The sequence below is a fragment of the Diadema setosum genome, chromosome 1 (genome assembly GCF_964275005.1).
Source record: "Diadema setosum chromosome 1, eeDiaSeto1, whole genome shotgun sequence".
In the NCBI taxonomy this organism is placed as follows: Eukaryota; Metazoa; Echinodermata; class Echinoidea; order Diadematoida; family Diadematidae; genus Diadema; species Diadema setosum.
Window position 1 is genome coordinate 9,974,890 of NC_092685.1, and position 21,505 is coordinate 9,996,394.

Here is a 21,505-nt window from a genome sequence, read left to right on the forward strand (position 1 = left end):
CAACTATCGACGGTGATTATAATCGGGAATAACAACGGCAAAGTTTGCTCGGGAGTCCAGACGATAGGACAGGTGTAGCTGAAGTGTACAGGCTAGAGAAATATAAACTGCGGTGAACATTTTCGTGCTAAAGGACTGACCGCCAAGTTAAATGTTGTATACTGTCATGTATAAATCTGCATGTTGTTGTTGTTTTTTTTCTTTCGCGAATGTTTGTCCTCATAACTTGAAAATAATATTTCGTCAAGGCAGCCCATATTATAGGACTTGTGTTCGGCGTTTGAAGAGGTTGCGCAACGGGAGACAATCGAGGGCGCAATCACCTGACCTGTCATAATAACCCAAAGAGATTTTTCTCCTTACTGACTGGGGAAAAGCTCTTTGTAATAACCATTGGCGCAAGCGTGCTAAGTTGTAAAAATTGTATGGGTTACGTAATGCGTTCTCGTGGTTGTTTTATTAGTACCTGACGTGTCACGGTGAATTTAGTTTGAACGTCACGGAGAGTGAAGGTACCCTTGACACACATGCACGCACTCAAAATAATGACGTCACCAACCATGACTTTGTTCGGGACAATCCTCTCGTCTGGCAGATTTCGATTACCAGTACTAGTATCATGGGGCTAAAGTAGGCCCTATTTCGATCGTTTATTGCTCCATGCAACACAAGGAACCACATTCGTCGGTCGAGAATGATAAGGGCGTTAAGTTGCCACGAAACCCATGGTGTTCAAGACAACTTAACACCCTTCTCATTCTCAACAGACGAATATAGAACCATGGGGCTCTCATAGTTACTGATAAAACTAACTCGACTGTTGGTAGCACGTGAAAAGCCGTCGGAACGGGAGCTTCCTTCTTTACTTCTCATTTTATGCCAACCGAACCCATTCATAGGTAACGATATTCATAAGTGAATTGTAACAAACTCCCATCATTGTGTAAAAGACACTTGTAACGTCGTATCAGGGAGGTGGGAGCCTCCTTGGATGTATCCAGCTCTCATCTCTGAGAATATGTCAATTTCCTAGCTATTCCTATTCCTATTATTTTTTTAAACGAGAGAATTGTCATTTTGTCGAACCCCCTCCAGTGGCAAAAAAAACTAGATCCGCCCCTGGTATACACTGAAAATCTATGGAGACGTCTGAAATCGAAGTGACCAGTTACCATGACATTTAACATCACGTCATGAACGATTCTTCCGATCCTCATGTATGTGAATAAAATTCCTCTCCCCATTAATTTTTAGCAGTTTGTGCAAAGTCGATCGGTCACCGGGCCATTCACTGGTATTAGTGACGGGTAAAGCTGGGGCAATTTTTGGCTTTGTCTTACTAGACTGGCCGTAGTTTTCTTACTCTAAATTATGTCAATTTATTTTCTCAATCGTACAATGTACTCTCTTTTGCCATCAACAGATATCGTTGCCAAACATGCGTACCAGTCCTATTATAGTAACCACACTAAAAATAAGGACGCTTTCCCGTCGTCAGTGACCTGCTTTGTTACTTTCTTAGCAACACCATGGGTTCAGAGCTCCATGATTTACACGGTGTAGGCCTACCTATTGTACAGTCTACATACAAAATTTGAAGAAATTGCTGTGGACTATCATTCTCTCCTGGTCCCTAATCGAACCTTAATCCGAAACCTTAATCCCTGTCCTCCGCTCTAAAGGCTAATGTTGTGTATACACCGTGTCTCTCTGATTGTGGTAACGAGACGTTAAGAGAAATAGGCCATGGTGGTATCAGACAGCGAAAGACATTTTACCTCCATGCATTCACGGATAAGTCTGTATCATTTTAAATCCAAATCAATCTTTAGCCATTTTATCACAACGGGGGCAATATCACCACAGAATACCGCAGATTAATGAAGTGAGTAAATACCAATGAAAAACTCGCAGGTAAAATGAAGCGTAATATCCAGACGCGCTTGATGTATGCAGATGAATAATTTTCAGTTTTATCTGGCACTGTTGTCTTTATAAAGCTTGGTTCTTTGCGGTTCTCGTTCTTGTCTATAGTTTGCTCATAAAGGCCATTTCTTTGCTATTAGAATGTGTTTGTGTGTGTATGTGTTTTGTTTTGTTTTTGTTTGTATTCTGGGGTGTTTATTCTATTAATAATATGTTTTTTATTTTTCTCTTGGGAGAAAGAAATGTAGGTATACCATTACTCAGCGCCGCCATACTAATTTGCTTGCTGCGTTTTTTTTTTTCTATTTTTTTTTTAATGATGGTGAGTTGGGTTTATGATCTGGTTGAACGTACAAATCCGATGATTTGTTTTTCTTTTCAGATGGGATACGATGGTGGTAATTTGAAGTAGGTTAAAGGGATCGCATAGTTTTGGTTGAGACCTAATCAGGTTTCTAACATTTTTTGATGAGATAATGAGAAACCTCTTATGAAATATGAAAGAGGATGTAATTTTATGAGGAATTCAACGTTTATTTGATGAAAACTGGTTTTGAAATGGCTGAGATATCTAAAAAAGAGCGATTCTAATAAAGTGTGGGACCCACACTTTATTACGATTGCTTTGTTTTACTTTGTTTTTGGATGTTTCAGTCATTCCGAACCCGATTTTCATCAAATAAACTTTGAATTCCTCTTGAAATGGTATGCTCTGTACAATATCATAAAGTGTTTTCTTGGTATCTCGCAAAAAGTTAAAAGCCCAATTCTCATCTCCACCAATACTGTATTATCCCTTTAAGGGAGGAAGAGTGGGAAATTGTCTAGCTGCCATCTGAATTCCTACAATAATATGTAAGTCAGCGAGAGCATTAAATTGAGTAGCCCGTGAATATTACTGTAGGTATAATAAGAGTTTGGTAGTAAAGTCAAAAGTAATGAAAGCGAAAAGGTAACGTCACACGGATGATCTTTATCAACGTTTTGTTTCCATGCACAAATTGGGCTCTGTCGATGCGGAATACCGTATACGTTAGAGACATAAGGGAGGAAAAAAAAAACATGAGGGAGGTGAGACCTTCCTGAGAAAAACAATGTCCATCGATTTTCACTGACCGGAATTCCGACGCTGCGACAAGAACAATGCTGACGTCACAATCGCTTTCCTTGGTAGCCCTGAATAAACTGATGACGTATTGCAGGGGATGCACCTTTTGGCAGCGAGTGGAGTGTAACATGCGATGTGCGTATGGTGTGCGTAAACTAGGCTTACGAGTGCACTTCTATGATCTTTGCTTGAAACTCTGCCCTCCCTCCCCCCTCTCTCTCTGAGCTCTCTCTTTCTCTCCTGTAGGTATGTACTTCTCCCTTACCAGATTCAAGGAACATGACAAAATAACCTACCAATGCAGCAGTCAATGAAAATGACCAAAGAATACCCAATTATGAGATAGGCTTTGCCATTTTCTCGATTGTAGGGCCTATAACTTTTTTGGAGCATCTCGCAAATTCCATCTTCCATAATTTTAGGCCCCACCTTTATAGACAGGAGGGAAGTTAGCCATGTGTATGTTTGTGCGGCGTATAGATGCATTTTACTTTGCTCCTTGTCATGGAAATATGCTTTCATGTTGTAATTTTTAACAGTAGAAGTACTGAGTAGTATAATGGTGAGACTCTTCCCCAAACTTGAAGACTATTGATATACTGTAACGAATTCGGGACTGCTTTGTTTGTTTGTTTGTTCGTTTTTTCTGCAAAGATACCCGCTGAACGCTGTTATTCGAATCCAGTTGTACACAAGTGCTTGGGGAAAATCACAGGTTGCCCATCGTTTGTATTGTACCATGGAGCTACGAGAAGCTAGCCCCATGCTTCATGACTCGTACAGGCCCACCTTCACTGCAACAAGGGAGGTGGGTTATTGCTGCAACATCGCTAATTCTAAACCGAAGACTGTTAGCGAAGGTCTACATAAAGCTAAAGGCCAACTACTTACTATTCGAATAGGCAAATATTATATGTCGACATGGACGAGAATGCAGAAAACAATGTAGGGACAAAATAACGGTATTACAAAAGCGACAGTGACGTAGCCCATGGGGCTTCTCGCTTCCTTGCTGTATAAGCTCTGACGAAATATTTCCAAGCAGTGCGGTAGCCATTATTAGTTGGTGCAATTTGGTGTGCATCAAAGGGCACGGAGGGGCAAAAAAAAAAAAAAAAGAAAGAAAGAAAGAAAGAAAGAGAAAAGTTTAAAACGCAAACAAACCAGCACGGGTGACTGGTGGGATGGCTCGACGTCAAACACAGTCATAATCCCTGATCACCAAATGAGGCAACTGACGTCATGGTAGTACCCCCTGGATTGTGGCTGCGGAGATTATCGTGTCAGCACTGCCTAGTCTTGGATGTAGACCCAATTACCAAACCAAACAGGCAACTTCAGAATCATGCAATGCCTATTAGCGATTCGGAAGTAGGCATATGGAATGTTTATATATATATATATATATATATATATATATATATATGGGTCTATAATGTCATTATTATAAGAGGCGTGAAATTGAACACAATTATCATTATTTTAATAGTTTTAATGGTGGAATATGAACATTCGATTAACTTATTTCAAATTGTTCTTTTATGGTGATAGTTGCGGAATATAAAATCCCAGGAATAAATCTGAACGAAGGAATGGATGGACGCACTCAGGGATCTTTTCTTTTTCCTTTTCTTCTTCTTTATAACTTTTGTCAAAAGCATAAAAACCAATAAGTTATATAATAAGCGGGAGAATAGCCGAGTTCCCTCTCCGACCTCTGTGCACATGTCTTTCGAAGGCCCTGGTCCTACATGGTATGGCACCTCCCTGATTACACTGCGTAGGTCGGTGTGTACATACTAGTATGTTTTGTGTGTGTGTGTGTGTGTGTGTGTGTGTGTGCGTGTGTGTGTGAGCATGCTTCACACATGGTGTGAGATGAGGGAGCATGGTGCGTGTGCATGGGGATCCACGTTTGACAATAAATTGTGCGTTTCTTGTGACAGGCACGCAAGACACAGTACCCCTGCTGCTGATACCATGGAGCTACTTACTATTGTACTTGCGATGAGCCATAATCCAGTTGTAGGAGGGCAGAAGAAACAACAAACAAAAACTCGAAAACCACAAAACCCGCAGGAGGATAATACTCTGGGGATCCTAGACGTAAAGTTGTAATCACGTCTCGTGTTTACGTCGTGGTCAGTCACTGTATCGAGGGTCACTGCATCGAAGGAAGTAGGCCTAATGGTAGGGGGGGGGAATTGGTGGCGTGAGCGAATCAAATGGGGGGGGGGGGGAGGGGGGACAAGAAGTATGATGTGCAATGTGGGTCAGCCGGTCATTCATGGAACAGCCAAAAATACTGCCAAATACATAGTTGTACAGTGCCACAGGTTAAAGAAACCCTAGGGCCTACACCCTACGAAGTGTTTTGATGCAAAAAAAGTAACGCCCGTGTATATTAAATATTTCTAAAGTCGCTCTTTGAAGTGAAATTTCATACATTTCATGTTTAATCTCATAAATAGAGTAAAATAGGATACACATACAAAACAGTAGAGTAGGGCCTACAAAGAGAGCTTTCATGAAAATCGGAAATAAAAATTATGAAATCATCAATACCAATACCAATACCAATTTTACAAGTTTGTTTGCACCTATTTAATCAAATTTCGGGTTCGACGGGCATAGTTGCTAGACTGAAGAAAACTTGTTAGCTTTACCCGGACAAGAGGAACATGCTCAACGCGATCAACTTGCCGAACTTGGCCATGTCGTGAGCAGTGTCAAAAACTATTCGTAGTGCTCAAAATCGCACTTTGAAAAAGAAAAAAAAAAACAACAACAACAGACATTGCTTCATGACGACGGTACTCTGTCGTTTATCACACATCAACCGTGCCTGTGTCAGTTTTGCCGTATAGGCCCTACTGCAAACTAGTATGCTACACACACACACGCACACACACACAAAAAAAAACGATTTGCCATTTGTTAGAGTGAAATAAGCGAACCTCCCATGAGACTGTAAGCTAACCTAAACTGAAGTTTTGATTGCCGTGTCAATATAAAGATCAAGAACAACCAGGACGTTGCAGATCTGTAGATTTGCGTTTTGCAAGGGCTGCGTTATATGACCGTCCGGATTTCTCTGCAAGGGACAGAGAATACTGTAATCTTCTTGTCAAGCGTGGCCCCTTCCAGCAACCACCAACTCACAAAAACCTTTGGTTCTTTCGTGAATAGCGGGATCCAGTCATCCTCCATCGATCGACGCAGACCATAACAGGACCTTGAATGGAAGACCAAGGAGGTATGGGGAAGACTCGCCCACTTCATAGGCCTAATCAATTTCGGTCTCTTTCTTAGTCCACTGTGCCTCTTGAATATTCTGGGAAGTAATCGCTCGGACAGAGGAATCAGGTTGTGCTATCACTATCCCTACCCGAAGGATACAATATTCTAGAGTCTAGTCATGTACGGAATGAATAGAGGATGATGAGACACAATCGATGTCAATGCAAAGACTCGGGAGATAACACGTATGGGGACCACTCACTTATCTGCTCTGTACATCATCATCATCAGTTAGAGGGGCTCTATGCAATTTAAATTGAATTGCATATGAAAAATGTTAGCTTTCCTTTATAGTTAGGTTTCCATTCATGCTACTTTCTGTAACTGTTGCAAATTATTTTCTTTACACTGTCGTATTTTCAATTTTTGTGAATGTAGTTTTTTACTTTAACCTGATTTTTTTTTGACATGTTGACAACAAAAAAATGTGAGAAATGTAATTTATTTTCACGATCGTATTATTAGCGTTGTAGAAAAAAAAACAAACAAAAAACAGCTCCTACTGGTATGGTAGCCCTACTACATATCGACCACCCTTATTGAAACCGACCGCGTATAATTCGCGCACTGAACACTTCTGAGCACTTCTCTGCGCGCAAAGCACATAAAAATGGATTGGCTTTGAATGTAGATGAGGATGGTGTGGGAAAACGCGATAATTCACTGTTCATTAATGGTTTTAATCAAGGACAAAATTTCGAATGAATATTTTCACCGAATCGTAATGACTATGGAAGTTTCTAAAAGGCTTCTAAAAAGCTTCGTACAACACGGTGTTCAATACAACTCGGTTTGCGTGCATTGTCAATGCAAAAACAGCGGTCGATCCTAATAACGCGATTTACCGCGGGGAGCTGAAACGAGGCCACGCAAGTTCGTCGGCGATATTTTTGCACTGAAACTTCGAATCGAAAAGGGAACAACGGCATTTGATAGAGCTGGATTTTCTCAGTCACGAAGGTCTAGTTTATTACGTGAATTTCAGTGTTAAATATTCTTATCAAGCAAATAAACATTAGGCGGTCGATTAGTAGTAGGTCCAACCATACCTGTACTCAGTATGGTAGGTGTCCAACCCACCGACCGGGTCCATAACGACCGACCGCGCATTATAATGGCATTGCGCGTACAGAAAGAAAATGTACGCATGGGACTACGCGCAACGGTGTTCGATTCTTCACTAGGCTACGCTTCCGAGTAAAATGTGGCGAAAACAACTAAGTATTCCCTCTAAATTACCGAAATTTAGCAAAATCGAATAAGGTTTATCGTGTAACTACATATAACTAGGCCTACCTTTGCTGACTCGTTGTTAGATGTAGAGTATCCTTCCGTAATAAATTTGACGATTTTGATCGCAAAATTGTCACCGCCGCTAGTAGGATCGTGCACACACGTACACATACACATGACATAAACATTTTGTCGCCCGCTACGACCGTACGAGTTGATGCAGAAACGAGAAATGAATGTGAAAAAACAAACCGACTCATCTAATTTATTTCAATTACGATGAAAAGTTTCCTAATGAAAATCAAGTCAAATTCATCAAACAGTCCTTCAAAAGTAATATCGAAGGATTCAAAATATATTCAAATATTATTGGGGAAAAAATGACGGCTAGAAAAAAACAGCGGCCTGTCGAAAAAAAAAACGCATTTAAGTGCCCTTTATACGTATTGTCAGGGTGGTCGGTTGAAATGAGCAGGGCAACTGAGCGCGGAAAAAATGACACCCCACGCGTTCGAAGCCGCCATCTAAGAGCGCGTACCTCAGATCGCATTTTCAGTGCGTGCTTGTGAATCCGGAGTATTTTCTCCACACGTGAGTAAAATTTCAGGCAAATTGTGAGATTTTTCACGTTTCTATTGATAGCAAAACGTTAGGTGTCCGATATTGTGAACACCCAACCATACACAGTGGAAAGAAACCCGAACAAGACACGTCGTAATTTAGTAATGTGGCTGCCTTTAATACCAGTAGCACATCCGATTTTGCCTAAATGTATCATTTCTGGAATCTTAAACACGCGCGATGTATCAAGAAATGGTGCGCGCATTCATCTTGCATGCAACACTCTCCGCGCGATGTTGTTTTGCTGTTTACTGACATTTGGAAAATAGGTACGCGCAGCAGAACTAAAAATAACAACAATCAAGATAAAAAGGTTAATGACACAAGTCTTGTTTACCACTAGGGTCACTGACTTTTGCTACATTTCTGACTACGCAGAGAAAGTGCACGACCCCACTCTTCATCACAGTTGTTTTGTTATTGTTTCGGAATCTTTCGAGGAACGATATAAATTATATACACCATTACAACCTGCTTTCTTTTTAACTAGTTGCTCTGTGCGTTTACATTGTTATAATCATAACTGCGGTTACTTTTGTTCCCCCCTTTTTTTGCGCTTTGCATCGTAGACTTTCTTCGCAATCATATTACTAGTATGTAAAACATGTGTAATCGGTACGTGTATTTTGTTTACATAACTGTTGAAGAAGGCAATAAGGAATTGAACGTACTAATATACGAATTAAACACCACTGTCGTGATAAAACTTGAAGTTTGGTTTTCAGACAAATATGTCTTGAGTATCTAAATGCATAGGACTACGTAAACACGTACATAGCATTTTATAAAAATCCACTAGCGTTAGAGTTCAGTGGCAATTAAATGTTCGCAACATCAAGCATTCGACCGTCGTCAGAAAAATCATTGCGCCCGACTTATGTTTCTTTCTCCATGGGCAGATTATAATAATCAACAGAGACGTATCCCGGTGGCTTTAACGATGGAAAATAAAAATGGCTGTGGTATCGAGGTCATGTTTGTTTGTATATGTGGGTGTAGGACAGTGTGTGTGTGTGTGTGTTTGTGTTTGTGAGTGTGCGTTAGTGTGTGGATCTTACAACATGACAAGAACGCATTGAGCGTGCGATAGTTCCGGGTGTGATTCGTGTAGTTTCTCGGAAAAAAGGTTGAAAGTCTCAAATGCAGGAAGTTGTGCTGTTGCTTTCCTTTTTCCTCGAATCCAGGAACTGACGGCCTCTGTCTACGAACAATTACCATTGCTTATGATACAGACATCGCACGCGTCACACATCCGATTTTTTTTTTTTTTTTTTTTTGGGGGGGGGGGGGGGAGGGGGCATGTAATACACTCTTGATTGGACATTCCCTGACCGGGACTTTGTAATCGGGAATTTATCATTATTGATTATTGTTAATATGATACCGTACAACAACGATACACGCAGTAACAGTAAATAGCACTGCAAATAGCATCTGCATTCAGTACAAATAGAAAAACGTGAAAAGCCTACTAGGAGAGACGGTGGGTCATCATATTGTAGCACTGAACCCAACAGGAAAGTGTTGTTCTAGATTTTATGTCTAGGCTTACTACGAGTATTTGAATGTAAAACGGTGCCTTACCTAGGGTCATCTTCAAAATATTTATCGCTGCTCTGCCAAAATGTTCCTGCAAACATTAGGCGAAGAATAGTCTGTCCAGATTTTATGTCTTGTAGAGGGGGATCTCGCAAGTACGATACGGTATTACAGACTGTATTACCAACCAATGGATGCATGTATCCTTGTGTGCTTCACGAAGTCGAAGTCGACTAAAAAATTATGGTATGCCACTGGTCTCCTTGTTCAATTTCATTACCCTATCACCACCCACTTCAAATTATCAGTAATGTTTACGGAACAATCCAAATGTTTATTTATTTTTATCTTGTTTTATCAATGGCGACATGAAAAAAAAAGTCTCCAAAATCTTCATTTTCATTGAAGGCACACACAGCATACCATAATTTTAGTCAATCAAGTTCGTGAACCCCCTCCCCCCCCCCCCCCCCCCCCAACACACACACAAACAAAGGGCTATCTGATCCTTGTCGACAATTTTACACGTGCTGCTCGGTCACAAGGGCTCATACTCGGGTTGTCATGTTTGTGTTTGGGCTGTTTACATGCAAATTAAATGTGCATGCTATCATGCTTTCGTTTTTCTCCCCTTCTCCGACCCTCTTGCCTTCAATTAGGGAGGGCTGTGATGTGCGTGTGTGTGTGTGTGTGTGTGTGTGTGTGCGATGACCGATGAAAAAGAAAATACACTGAATTACGGTGGTTTCAAAAACAGAATCAATCAAATGCAAGTTGGACTCCCAGGGAAAATGATACCCTAAGCCCCCCCCCCCCCCCCCCCCACGCGCTGTGGTGGAAGTGACGCAGGAGGAAAGAGGAAAAATGTGTTTCCGCCTGATGTGAGGCTAGCGGGAAGGCCAAGTATTTCATCATTCTCCCACGTGAACTATCTTCCCCCTTTTCTCGCTTTCTCTTCAATTCACCTACAATCCCACTTTCTATCTTTTGCTCTTCATTCCTATATGCTGGCGTTTTATTTTGAAGGTTGTGACCCCCAGTCACGTTTGTTCCTCTAATCCCCCTTTAAAAAAAAACCAAAACAAAACAAAACAAACAAAAATCATTGTAATTCTGTGGAATCCTCTACCGGATAGGGCCTGATTACATGATATGTAGTTGAAAATTGTGTTTTCACATGGTAATACACTGCAGAAAGATCTATCTTAGCCCTCACTTGTGAGTTTTTAGCTTATAAAATATACTTGATCTAGTAGGCCTATTTACAAAAATGTGCCGAGATTAATTTTCTTTTCAAATTCAAGTGCAGCAGCATTGTAGTTTGTACTACTCAAGTAGTATTAAGACGATTAATTGAAATATTCATAGACTTCAATGCTCTCGAGCTCTCGTTAGCAATTCATGTCTATGGAATCTTTTTTTTTTTTCAGTTGTGAAACAAGAGTAGTCTACTGTTGATGTGTCACAAAAACGATCTAGAAATATTCTATTTTGGTATCATTTTTACAATTTGTCAGCCTATTAGTTTCGAGGGTCATGGAGTAACTGTCAGTGTAATGTTTTGTAATTGAAGGTCATCAACCATCTACAACTTGTACAAGTGTGCACTGCAATCTGACTTATTATTATTATTATTATTATTATTATTATTATTATTATTATTATTATTATTATTATTATTATTATTATTATTATTATTATTATTATTATTATTATATTATTATTACTATTAATTACCGGTACAGGAAAAAATAAACAGGGGCCCCATTTCATGGTATAGTATTGGTGGAGATGAGAATTGGGGTTTTGACTTTTTGCGAGATACCATGAAAACACTTATGATATCAGAGCATACCATTTTAAGAGGTATTCAAAGTTTATTTGATGAAAATCGGGTTTGGAATGACTGAAACATCCAAAAACAAAGTAAAACAAAGCGATTGTAATTAAGTGTGGGTCCCACACTTTATTAGAATTGCTCTTTTTTGGATATCTCAGCCATTTCAAAACCAATTTTCATCAAATAAACGTTGAATTCCTCATAGAATTACATGTTCTTTCATATTTCATAAGAGGTTTCTCATTAATTCGCCAAAAAATGTAAGAGATCTGAAATTAGGTCTCAACCAAAACTATACGATCCCTTTAAGATAGCAACTTTTACTGGAACGGCAACTTCCAAAAGCAACAGCCAATCAGGAAGCTGGATTCATGTCGTTACCATGACAATTGCCATTCCAGTAAGAGTTGCTATCATATCAATTTTTTATGAAATGGTGCCCAGTGGTGCGCAGGCACTAGACTGAAAAACTTGTGCGTTTTATTCAAGACCATGTGTATATTGAAGGAACAGGTTCTATGCGCGTTCGGCCTCGGGATCCACAAAGTAACACACTACAGTAGCCTACTGTCGTAAAGGTCACTGCTCTTATCGTGCTAAATACAGTGCGAAGACGGAATGCTAGAAACACACCATATGCATCCAGCCAGTGCACAATACACGTACATGTTATTTATTGGTCGACAGAAAGAAATGCCCGAGAAACTACTGCAGTACATGTGATGTGTGTGTTGTGTGTGTGTCTGTGCATGGAGCTACAACTATTAGTAGCTCCATGGTCTGTGCGTTGGGAGAGTAGGTTTACCGGTACATGTATGGGTCTGCTCATCATTGCGCGAGTATGAAGCATAGAGCTGTATTTATAGAGCTCTGTGGTATGAAGTAAAACTTCAAAGTGCAGATAATCTTAATGAACATTCAGTCTCGTGTCTACCACCGCACATCAGCTACACGTATTCACACGCCCCCCCCCCCCCCCCCGGTACACACACACACACACACACACACACATACATACATACGAAGGACCTAGGTCTGGGCATGATAAAGTGCTCGACTTGTGCTGGAAAACGAGGCACTGTTAAAAAAAAAAATAAATCATGTTTCTTGTGCAAGTTGTGAGGAAGATCTGTTTCACTTTTGATACATTCGTATCCGTATCAAAACATTAAAGTAGGCCTACCACTAAGTAGTTACACTGAACATGCATAGTTCTGCCTACCATTCATTACCCACCATAAGCCACTTTGCCTCATGGACTTTAGGGGGAAAAAGAAGCCAAAACATAGTGCACATTTCAGCTTTTTAGCAACAAGATGCATGTGCGTGTAAGTAGCAGCACTTGTATGCCAGCGTCATACTGGTATCCACCGAACGTAAGTCGGGACACGGGGGCGAATGTACAACGTACTGCACGCACGGCCACTGGGTAATTTCCCTCCACTTCGGTCATGTGACTTCCATCACAAAATGGGAAGTGGGAGAAAGCGAAAGACCGGGAGAGTCGCTCGCCCGTGCGCAGATAAAGAGACACACACACCATGCACACACACATACACACGCGCAATCAAACACAATATCATGCATACACACTTGTTCGCTTCGTACCTGCGAATCCGGCACCTTCAGCTAGCTGTAGAACACTGATCAATAGCGTTTTCCCCATCCCCCCCCCCCCCATAATCTCACTCATTGCAGTTCGCTTCCACACAAGAATCTTTGCAACACACTGCTCATGCACTGCACTGTCAGTATGGGCTCTCCAAACCAAAAACAAACATCAGCAAACATCAATGGCTATGCATCCAGTGTCTGAACACTTACCCATGTACTTCAACCCTATAAACCAGTAAAAATCAGTGCTACCTCGGTAGAGCACCGCTGGCCCCGAATACCAGTGAACAGACTTTCCTACGAGTAGCTACGCTAATGAGATCAAAACTACTAAATCACATGGTACGGGTATATGCCCAAGCTTTTCACGAGTAGAAACAAAATTGCGTTTACAAAAGACGACATACAGTACACTGCAGATCTAGATGTACACTTTTTGTACTTCCATAATTGTCAACACAACAAGTATACATCATAGAGATAAAGAATAGTATGCACACATTAGACAAATTTTCTAAGTTTTTATATCTTTTTCTTAGTTTTATTAATAAAATTAAATAATACATCAACAACTCTTTGCAAAAACTCAACTTTTTTTTTTGAAGAACCAGAATTGATTAATGCATTGTATATGAGGAAACACACAAAGATAAAGGAGTTCTTGAACTTGTATTAAGACAACTGAAACAATGAATCGAAACCTTCAAAGCAAGGCAAACTAAGCAGAGCCCAGTTTCCCAAACTGTACAAAACACTTTGGATTTGTTTTTCCTCTGGAATAACAAATGGAATAGCTTTTGCATGATATAAAAATATCTAAGTCTAGGTTGCACTTCTTCCACACATAACACAAATAGGAATATGTGTTATGAAATAAATTGTGAATGTTTAAGTTTAGCTTCTTTGAGTTGTCAATTTAGGGAATGACACCCCACATAATACAATAAATTACAATATCTATACTGTACAATTTTATAGATGGCACAGCCAGAATAAGCACTAGGAATCTAGTGTTATTTTATCCATTCATATAACCACATATTGGTCGGAGTCACATCCTCTGACAAACCCAAGGATTGACATGTCACAGGGGAGAAAGGAAATGATACATGAATAGCCTCTGAGGCATTTTGCTGAAGACAATTAAATCTTGAATTCAAGACAGCAAATATCAATTTCACATGACAAAAATTCCAAGGCACCTTCACTGCGATTGATCATCCATCACTGCATTTTGAGCAGTAAATGTCTGAACTTATTCAATATGTCCCCTCAACCATTAACTGTACAAGGAAGAACTGGACAAGTCGTAGAATTGGTCCTTTCCAAGATAGGCACTTTGTGGAAACTCCAAGCTTTCATGCAAGTTTGTTTCACTATTGCATAGATTTTTTGCTTGCAGGAGAGATCTCCAGACCAATGGGTGGTCTCGGCACTTTAAGAAAAAGAAACATAACTGGAAGACTTTCGTTCTATGGCATCCACTTCTGGCCAATAAACATGATATCAATCAGGCCTCTCTGTAATAAAATGAACAAATGCTTGCAACAGCTATTGCTGTTTATTCTCTTGAACAAACTTGACATATTAAAGGCATACGCTCCAAAACTCTATGACATGCATTCACGAGTATTGGCCATAACTATTTTCCCTTCCCACCATCCAGTCAACTGGGTCTATGAGGAAAGACTAATGCCCCTCTGTTGCCAACTCTTGACAGAGAACAACGTAATTGGTTCATACACAGACTTCCTGAAACCTGAATCACATGTAACGTGCATAGGGCAGGATGTAAAAATAAGGCACACCATGTATACATTCTGAAGCTCCACTACAATTCTTTATACCATCCCCCACAGTGACAAATGTGAGCAGTTGCTAAGTTTTCAGTAGGCAAGTTTGCATATTAACATTACAAATTGCTATATTGGCATCATCACTTTTAAGTAGATTTCCAATGGAATATACATTTGGACCAAGAAAAGCTACACAGGCATTGGAATACCCACTTGCTCGATTACTATGGACATGAAATTAGTTTGGGGGACTTTCTTCAGCATGGGAATTTCTGACAAACGAAAAACGAAATGAACGCAAGGCAGTGTTAAATAATTCATGGTAATATGCACAAGTACTATATTCACAAATATATTAATACAATACGAACAATCCAAACTGAAATGTCCGCCAATGCAATTTGGACAATAAATAAGGGCTGCATTTCTTTCTCTTTTCAAACATGTTTTTTGCACTATGTTTCTTTCTGTTTAAGTTAGATCTAGTAGTAGGTGGTTTGACAATAAATTACTACATACAGATAGGTCTAATAGAAGGTAAAACTACAGCCCTGCTTAACTTTGAGTACAGAGGACAATACTGTACAAGCTAAATAGGTATATTGGCACTGGAAAACATGACAAAAATTGATTTCATGAAAGCTGCTGGCTTTTGTACTCCACACTATGGCAGGACATCAACCAGTGCTGTCACTAAGTACTAATCCACGCACAAACATGGCTACAAAATATTATCCATCCATTCTGTTCATGGAAGAATTGACAAGTCACTTCGAATGATAAAAACAATCATTTTCTTAATGAAATGATAACTTGATAAATATGAACTTTATATCTGAAGATATATCCTCCCCAAAAACTGCACATTTTTGCTAAATAGAAATAAATACCACTGATAACTTAAATAGTGAAGAATTTGCTGTAGATCACAAAGCCATTGGCTGGAATAAATGCATATTCAGTTACACAAAAAACATATAGTCTATATAACATAAATTGATTTTCTTGTAAGGAATTGCCACACAAAAAACACAAGACTAGTAAGGTAATGTCTGAGAGAAGACATTTTTGACTTGAATATAAAACCTGGCATTGAAAATGCACAGGAAAATAAACCACGAATAAAAATAAATACAAGTACAAACCGCAAAATAGGCAAGCATCAAGACTATGCCAAAAGACGGTTCACACAGTTAATATATAAATAATTCTAGAAACTTTATAAGCATCCACTAGATTAATTCAATCAATAAAATACGTCAAAAGTTCTCACAAAGAATGAACGTGTCATTAGTCAGTCTTTCAATCAGTCATACAAGATGAAGTCCATACAGAATTTCATGAGTAAAAAGATGTCCATTATAAATTACTGCAAGCGTGTTTCTCCTGATTTTTTTTACAAGGTTTTTCCTCCTTGATTCACATTCAGAAGCGCTGATCTTCCTGAGACATGCCTCGGAAAATTGGTAAGCGGCCCAGCCTAGGTCCAACAGGACTGGCGGTAGGAGAATTAGAGCCCATAGATGAATCTGCCACAGACTCGGGATCCGACAGGGACTCGGGAGGGGATGGTGATCGGTAATGGTTGACAGCAATAGGCTCATCAGAGGGAAAGAACACGCTGCCACCCTGTTGACAAACATTGTGAAAGGAGAGTTGCTCAAGATCATCATTGATGGGTTGTAGCGGGATGAACGGCGACGATGGCGCAGGGCTGAATGGATTCTGCATGGTGGGAGATAATGCGGAGGGCGAGAGGAGAGGTGGAAAGTCTTGTACCTGGCTGAAGTTCATCGCATTGCTGGTTAGCGTGGCAAGTAAGGCAACTTCTTCTTGACTCAGTATTGCTGGTGGTGGAGGGGTGAGCGGGTTTGGGCTGTCGCACATGGGAGGTGGGGTCAGGTCACCACTGGTTGAGCCAAGGGGAGCACTGGGAAAGTGCAGGAGCTTGGGCCTTTCGATGGGGCGCTCTCGAGGTGACTTACTGCTAGGCCCTGGAGAAGAAAGCTTTCTCTCGTCAGGGTTGTGGATGAAGTGACATCGTGGCCCATAGGGACAAAATCCCACAGTGTGAAAGGTGCGACAGAGCTCCGTCTTGTACTTGGGATGTCGTGCCAATATGCGAAGTTCATGTATGCCATGGGCGAACTGGCACTTGTCGCCATATTTACAGGTGCCATTTTCTTCAAATGGCCTACAGAGCTCTGTTTTGTACCTGCTGGAGTTCTGGTTGCGTGATTGACCATTCCTATCGCTTTCACTTAATGCCCGATCCCTTGGCTTGTTAAGATTTTCTTTGTTGAACACTGCCTCCAAATTCTGCTGTGAGAACAATGAATTGGCATTAATTTGGTTACCAACAGGGCTGGTCCCAGTGGTAGAGTGCCTTCGAAGAAGGTGTGCTCCATTTGATCCATTTATAGGGGTCCCAACTGCCCTGGTGTCGCCTCTAAGCTGAGAGTGAGACTTGGCCTGTATCAACGACACATTCTGCAATTGAGGGGAGAGGGACAAATCAAACAAACACTGTTATTAGTATTAAATCTAGACACTCTAAGTCCGAATGTCTACATTATGGGTCTAGAACACAAAGAGGGGTCTAGAACACAAAGAGGTATCTAAGCAACTTTGAAACTTGTTTTTCAAGCAATAGAATTCTACAACAGAACTTGATTCTACACACACTGCCTAGAAATTCTAGATCAGATGTCTCAAACGCCCAGACAATAAAGCAGATCTCTCCTAACGTTAGGCCCTACCTGCAGAAGAATTTTTTAGGTCATCCAAACAGAATATCTGGAACTGTAAAAGTGGAGATTTTTGCAGTGTTTTTTTTATTTTCATGCAACCAGATGATCTAGAGAGTTTTTTAAAGATAGTCTGACGGCTAACGCCAAGTAGTAAAATGTTGTTGTTAGTTTGACAGTTGTGTGTGTGTGTGTGTGTGTGATGATATTTTTAAATTAAAGATCTGTTAAATTTACTGTCAAACCAAATGTTGAAATTATATTCTTTTTTTGCCACCTGCACTAGAATCATAATACATTTAACAATAACATCCGTCGAATTCTACTAAACGTTAGAGTAGTATCTAGGCACCAAAGTTGACCAACATTTGGGATTAGGCTATTGTAGAGTGCATGTCTAGAATCTAAAATAGGTTGCATCATTCGTAAAAATAAGCGTTTGTAATTAGAATCTAAGTGAAAATAATGAAGGGTATAAAATCTGGAATTTCAAGTAGGGCCTAAATTGTACAAATAGGTTTTCTAGACTCTACTCTCAGGAGGTTCTGCATATTGGGAAGAAGAAGATGATGAAGAAATAAAGATTGGCACAGGCCCTTAACATTCTTAGGGGAATGATTAACGCCAAATAAATTCAAATAGATAACAAAGCTCCACACGCAGAACCAAAACCAAATTAACTAACGCGAGCCAGAACTGCAAGACTCTTTCTAGCAAGTCTTTTCTTGCTTTTAGATAACCTAGGCCCTACCTGAATTAGGTAACCGTTAGCGTGGTTAGGGGTCTACCTCACACCTTTCCTCATTATAGTCTGATTCTATTAGATCCCTCACTGCATGATTGAAGAACAGACTCTTTGCCAAAAATTTGCAATCTGTTCCTAACAAGCTCAGAAAACGTAACTTTAATGTTAGACATTTCTACAGTTTTATTACTTTTAGTTTACTTAGTTTGAATCTATGAAGTCGCAGACAGAGCCCTCCATGCACATTGACAACCAACCACGGGTCCCACAACCAAACCAAGCACTAAGGCTAAGCAGTCAACAAGTGTGTGCACGCACATTCCGACACATGTAATTGACAAGACTTGTGAGTGGTAGAGAATTCCAACAGTGCTACTTCGAGCGTAGCGAGTAAGAAGCTGCAACACTAAAAAAAGTACCTGCTATCAAAAAGGGGAAAATGATTACAAAACAGCAACACAACGTACCTTGTGATTAAACATCATATCCCCAACATCGTAGAAGGCTGATACCATAGCGGTAGACATGTTTCACGGTATGCGAGATTTCGAACAGGATTGTGGCGAACTGCTCAACTTCTCGATGGTCACCCGTATTTCTAGCTTTTCAGCCGCTCACACACAGGCACGTTGGCGATTACAGATGTGGTTAGCCAGTATGGAGTGCGGATCGACGTTTGCAAGTTCCCTGGCAAGCTGCTGATGCGCATGCATCTGTGTGGGTCCCATACACACATAAAGCGCAAGACACGAGTACGGAAAAAATAGTGGGCGGAGCTTAAGTACAACCAGGTCTATATGCGCACGCACTATGGGGCACTGATTATAAAGCGTGCTTGGAAGTTGCTATGTGTGTAGAGGTCTTGCTTAGGGAATGTAGGTTCCTCGCTTACGGGCATTTTCATTCCTTACAAGGTTCAGAAATATGAAAATAAATCACGAAAGTCATAGACTTTGATGATGTGCTGAAATGTATTGGGCCCATTGAGGAAGATATGTGGGTTCTTTTTCATAGTTTACATCACATAACGAGTACCTAGTAGTAGGAGATCTGAGTACTTCAGCAACATGTAGAAGGGCGTTCCCTCAACAGGTAGCCAATAGCAGATCGATGTTACTTCCAAATACGCCTATGACGTATTTCGAGGACTGATGCCACTGGTTGAATCGCAAATTAGCTAGCCGTGCGAGGGAAATCCACGAGTTGGCAAGTGACTTTTAAAGGGAAGGATCAGTAACACTCGGCGGCCTTATCAGCATGATCCGTCGCTCCCACTTTCTCATGTTGTTTACAGATGCTACGCTAGAGGGTGGAACAGGAGGGAATGGTGATGTGATGAGATTTTTAGTGTCCGTTATCTATGGAGGCGAAAATTACATGTAGTTCCCAGAACATTTGCGCTATGACGGCCAAAGCAAAAAACTAAATCCGAATGTTAGGCTCTACAGGTTCTTTTGCACATGTCACGTATATTCATTGCCAGTGTAAACAAGCTCTTCAAAACAAACGAGCTAAAACAAAAACACAAACACTAGCACAATCTAAAGGCCTGCATCACTCTCATACGATACGACCAGTTACACCATTTGCAAATCACTACCGAGGGCATCTTTGCTAGGCATTAAAAAAAAAAAAAAACCAAACAAACAAAAAAAAAAACATTGTCTGAAATAAAACACAAAATATGCTGAAAAGCATGAAATTCTACTCCAAAAGTAATGATTAATACTAAACTCCCGACTCCGCCTAAACATTGAATACTAGTAGTTAAAAATACAATTGAGCATCACAAAGCCCATAGGCCTACCTTTACAATTTTAGTAAAGTGTAGTGACAAATTAAATCATGACTTTTGTCCATACAAAGCTAGCTACTCATCGCTCAGGGGCGGATCCAGGAGCATCCGAAATTAAAGGGGGCGTACGCACCCCTCCCTCATTTTGTCTTTTTATTTATTTTGTTATAAAAATAAAGAGGAGGCGCGCGTCCGTTGCGCCTCCTCGGGATCCGCCACTGCTACTGCTACTACTAGTATTTTAGTGCATCCGAATTCAATTTTGTTTTTGTTTTTATTAACGTAATCATCAACGGAAAGTTTGTCAGCAGAGATCCGTCATGTAATCATTCGTGACAGATCACAAATGCGCACACGCTATCATTTATGTTAATTTCTTTCTTTATTCATTTATTTATTTACTTTTGGTAGAACAGACGACCGAAAACTGCCTTGCTTCAAAGGCACGAATCACTAGTTTCTACGCAGATAAGGCCTACCCTGTAACACGCTCACCACGCTTTCGTTTAGGTCACACAACCAATACCTGCACTGTTCACACTTGCCAGCCTTCTCACGCAGCAAATTACTGTACAAAAAAAAAAAAAAATGAATAAATAAATACAGTAAATAAAATATATGTTGTATACCACACCAACCCAGAAAGCGGTCAGAACACAAACACACTCATTGTTTGGTTCGTGCGCATGGTTTCGGAGGTAGTACTGCAATAATTATCTGCACAAAGTAAACCTACATTAAATTTGGCAGCGCTTCCTTCTTTCGCGAATTTGTCCAGCTAGCGCATACTAGTAGTGCAACATTTAATAATACAATGCAATGGCAAAACACTCGACGATTTACGTCGGCGATGTACTACACGAGCGCACCCAATACCGATTACTCAGTACTGTACCCAGCAGGTTGATTGATGCCTGTGTTTCATTCAGAGCACTCGATCGGACCACTGACGTACAGGTGTAGGGCCTACTCCAACCAAGGAGGTACTAGGCGAGCCTAGTACCTCCTTGCTCCAACATTGCCCAACATGTACATTCAGGGCACTCGTTATATTGGAACACAAACTCAGTACTCGCATGGACCTAGGTCCATGGTACTCGTAAATACCAGTACACCATGTATTAGTACAGCTGTACTCTCGAAATCCCGTAATATACCAGCACATATACTAGACTACTAGTAACCTACTACTAGCAAAGATCGTACTTTAATACTAGTACGTACTGAGTACTATTAGCCAG

At 40.4% G+C, this 21,505-nt stretch overlaps 1 protein-coding gene across 1 annotated transcript; it reads right to left on the minus strand.

Moving 5' to 3' along the window:
* Positions 1 to 13,691: 13,691 nt before the first annotated feature.
* On the minus strand, positions 13,692 to 19,102 carry LOC140234013 (mRNA decay activator protein ZFP36L1-like). The gene is made up of 2 exons (XM_072314099.1): positions 18,937 to 19,102; positions 13,692 to 17,467 (listed from the first exon to the last, which is right to left on the minus strand). Exons 1-2 carry the CDS (start codon positions 18,994 to 18,996, stop codon positions 16,403 to 16,405), a joined length of 1,125 nt encoding a protein of 374 aa, XP_072170200.1. The 5' UTR covers positions 18,997 to 19,102; the 3' UTR covers positions 13,692 to 16,402.
* Between the last annotated feature and the right edge of the window lie 2,403 nt (positions 19,103 to 21,505).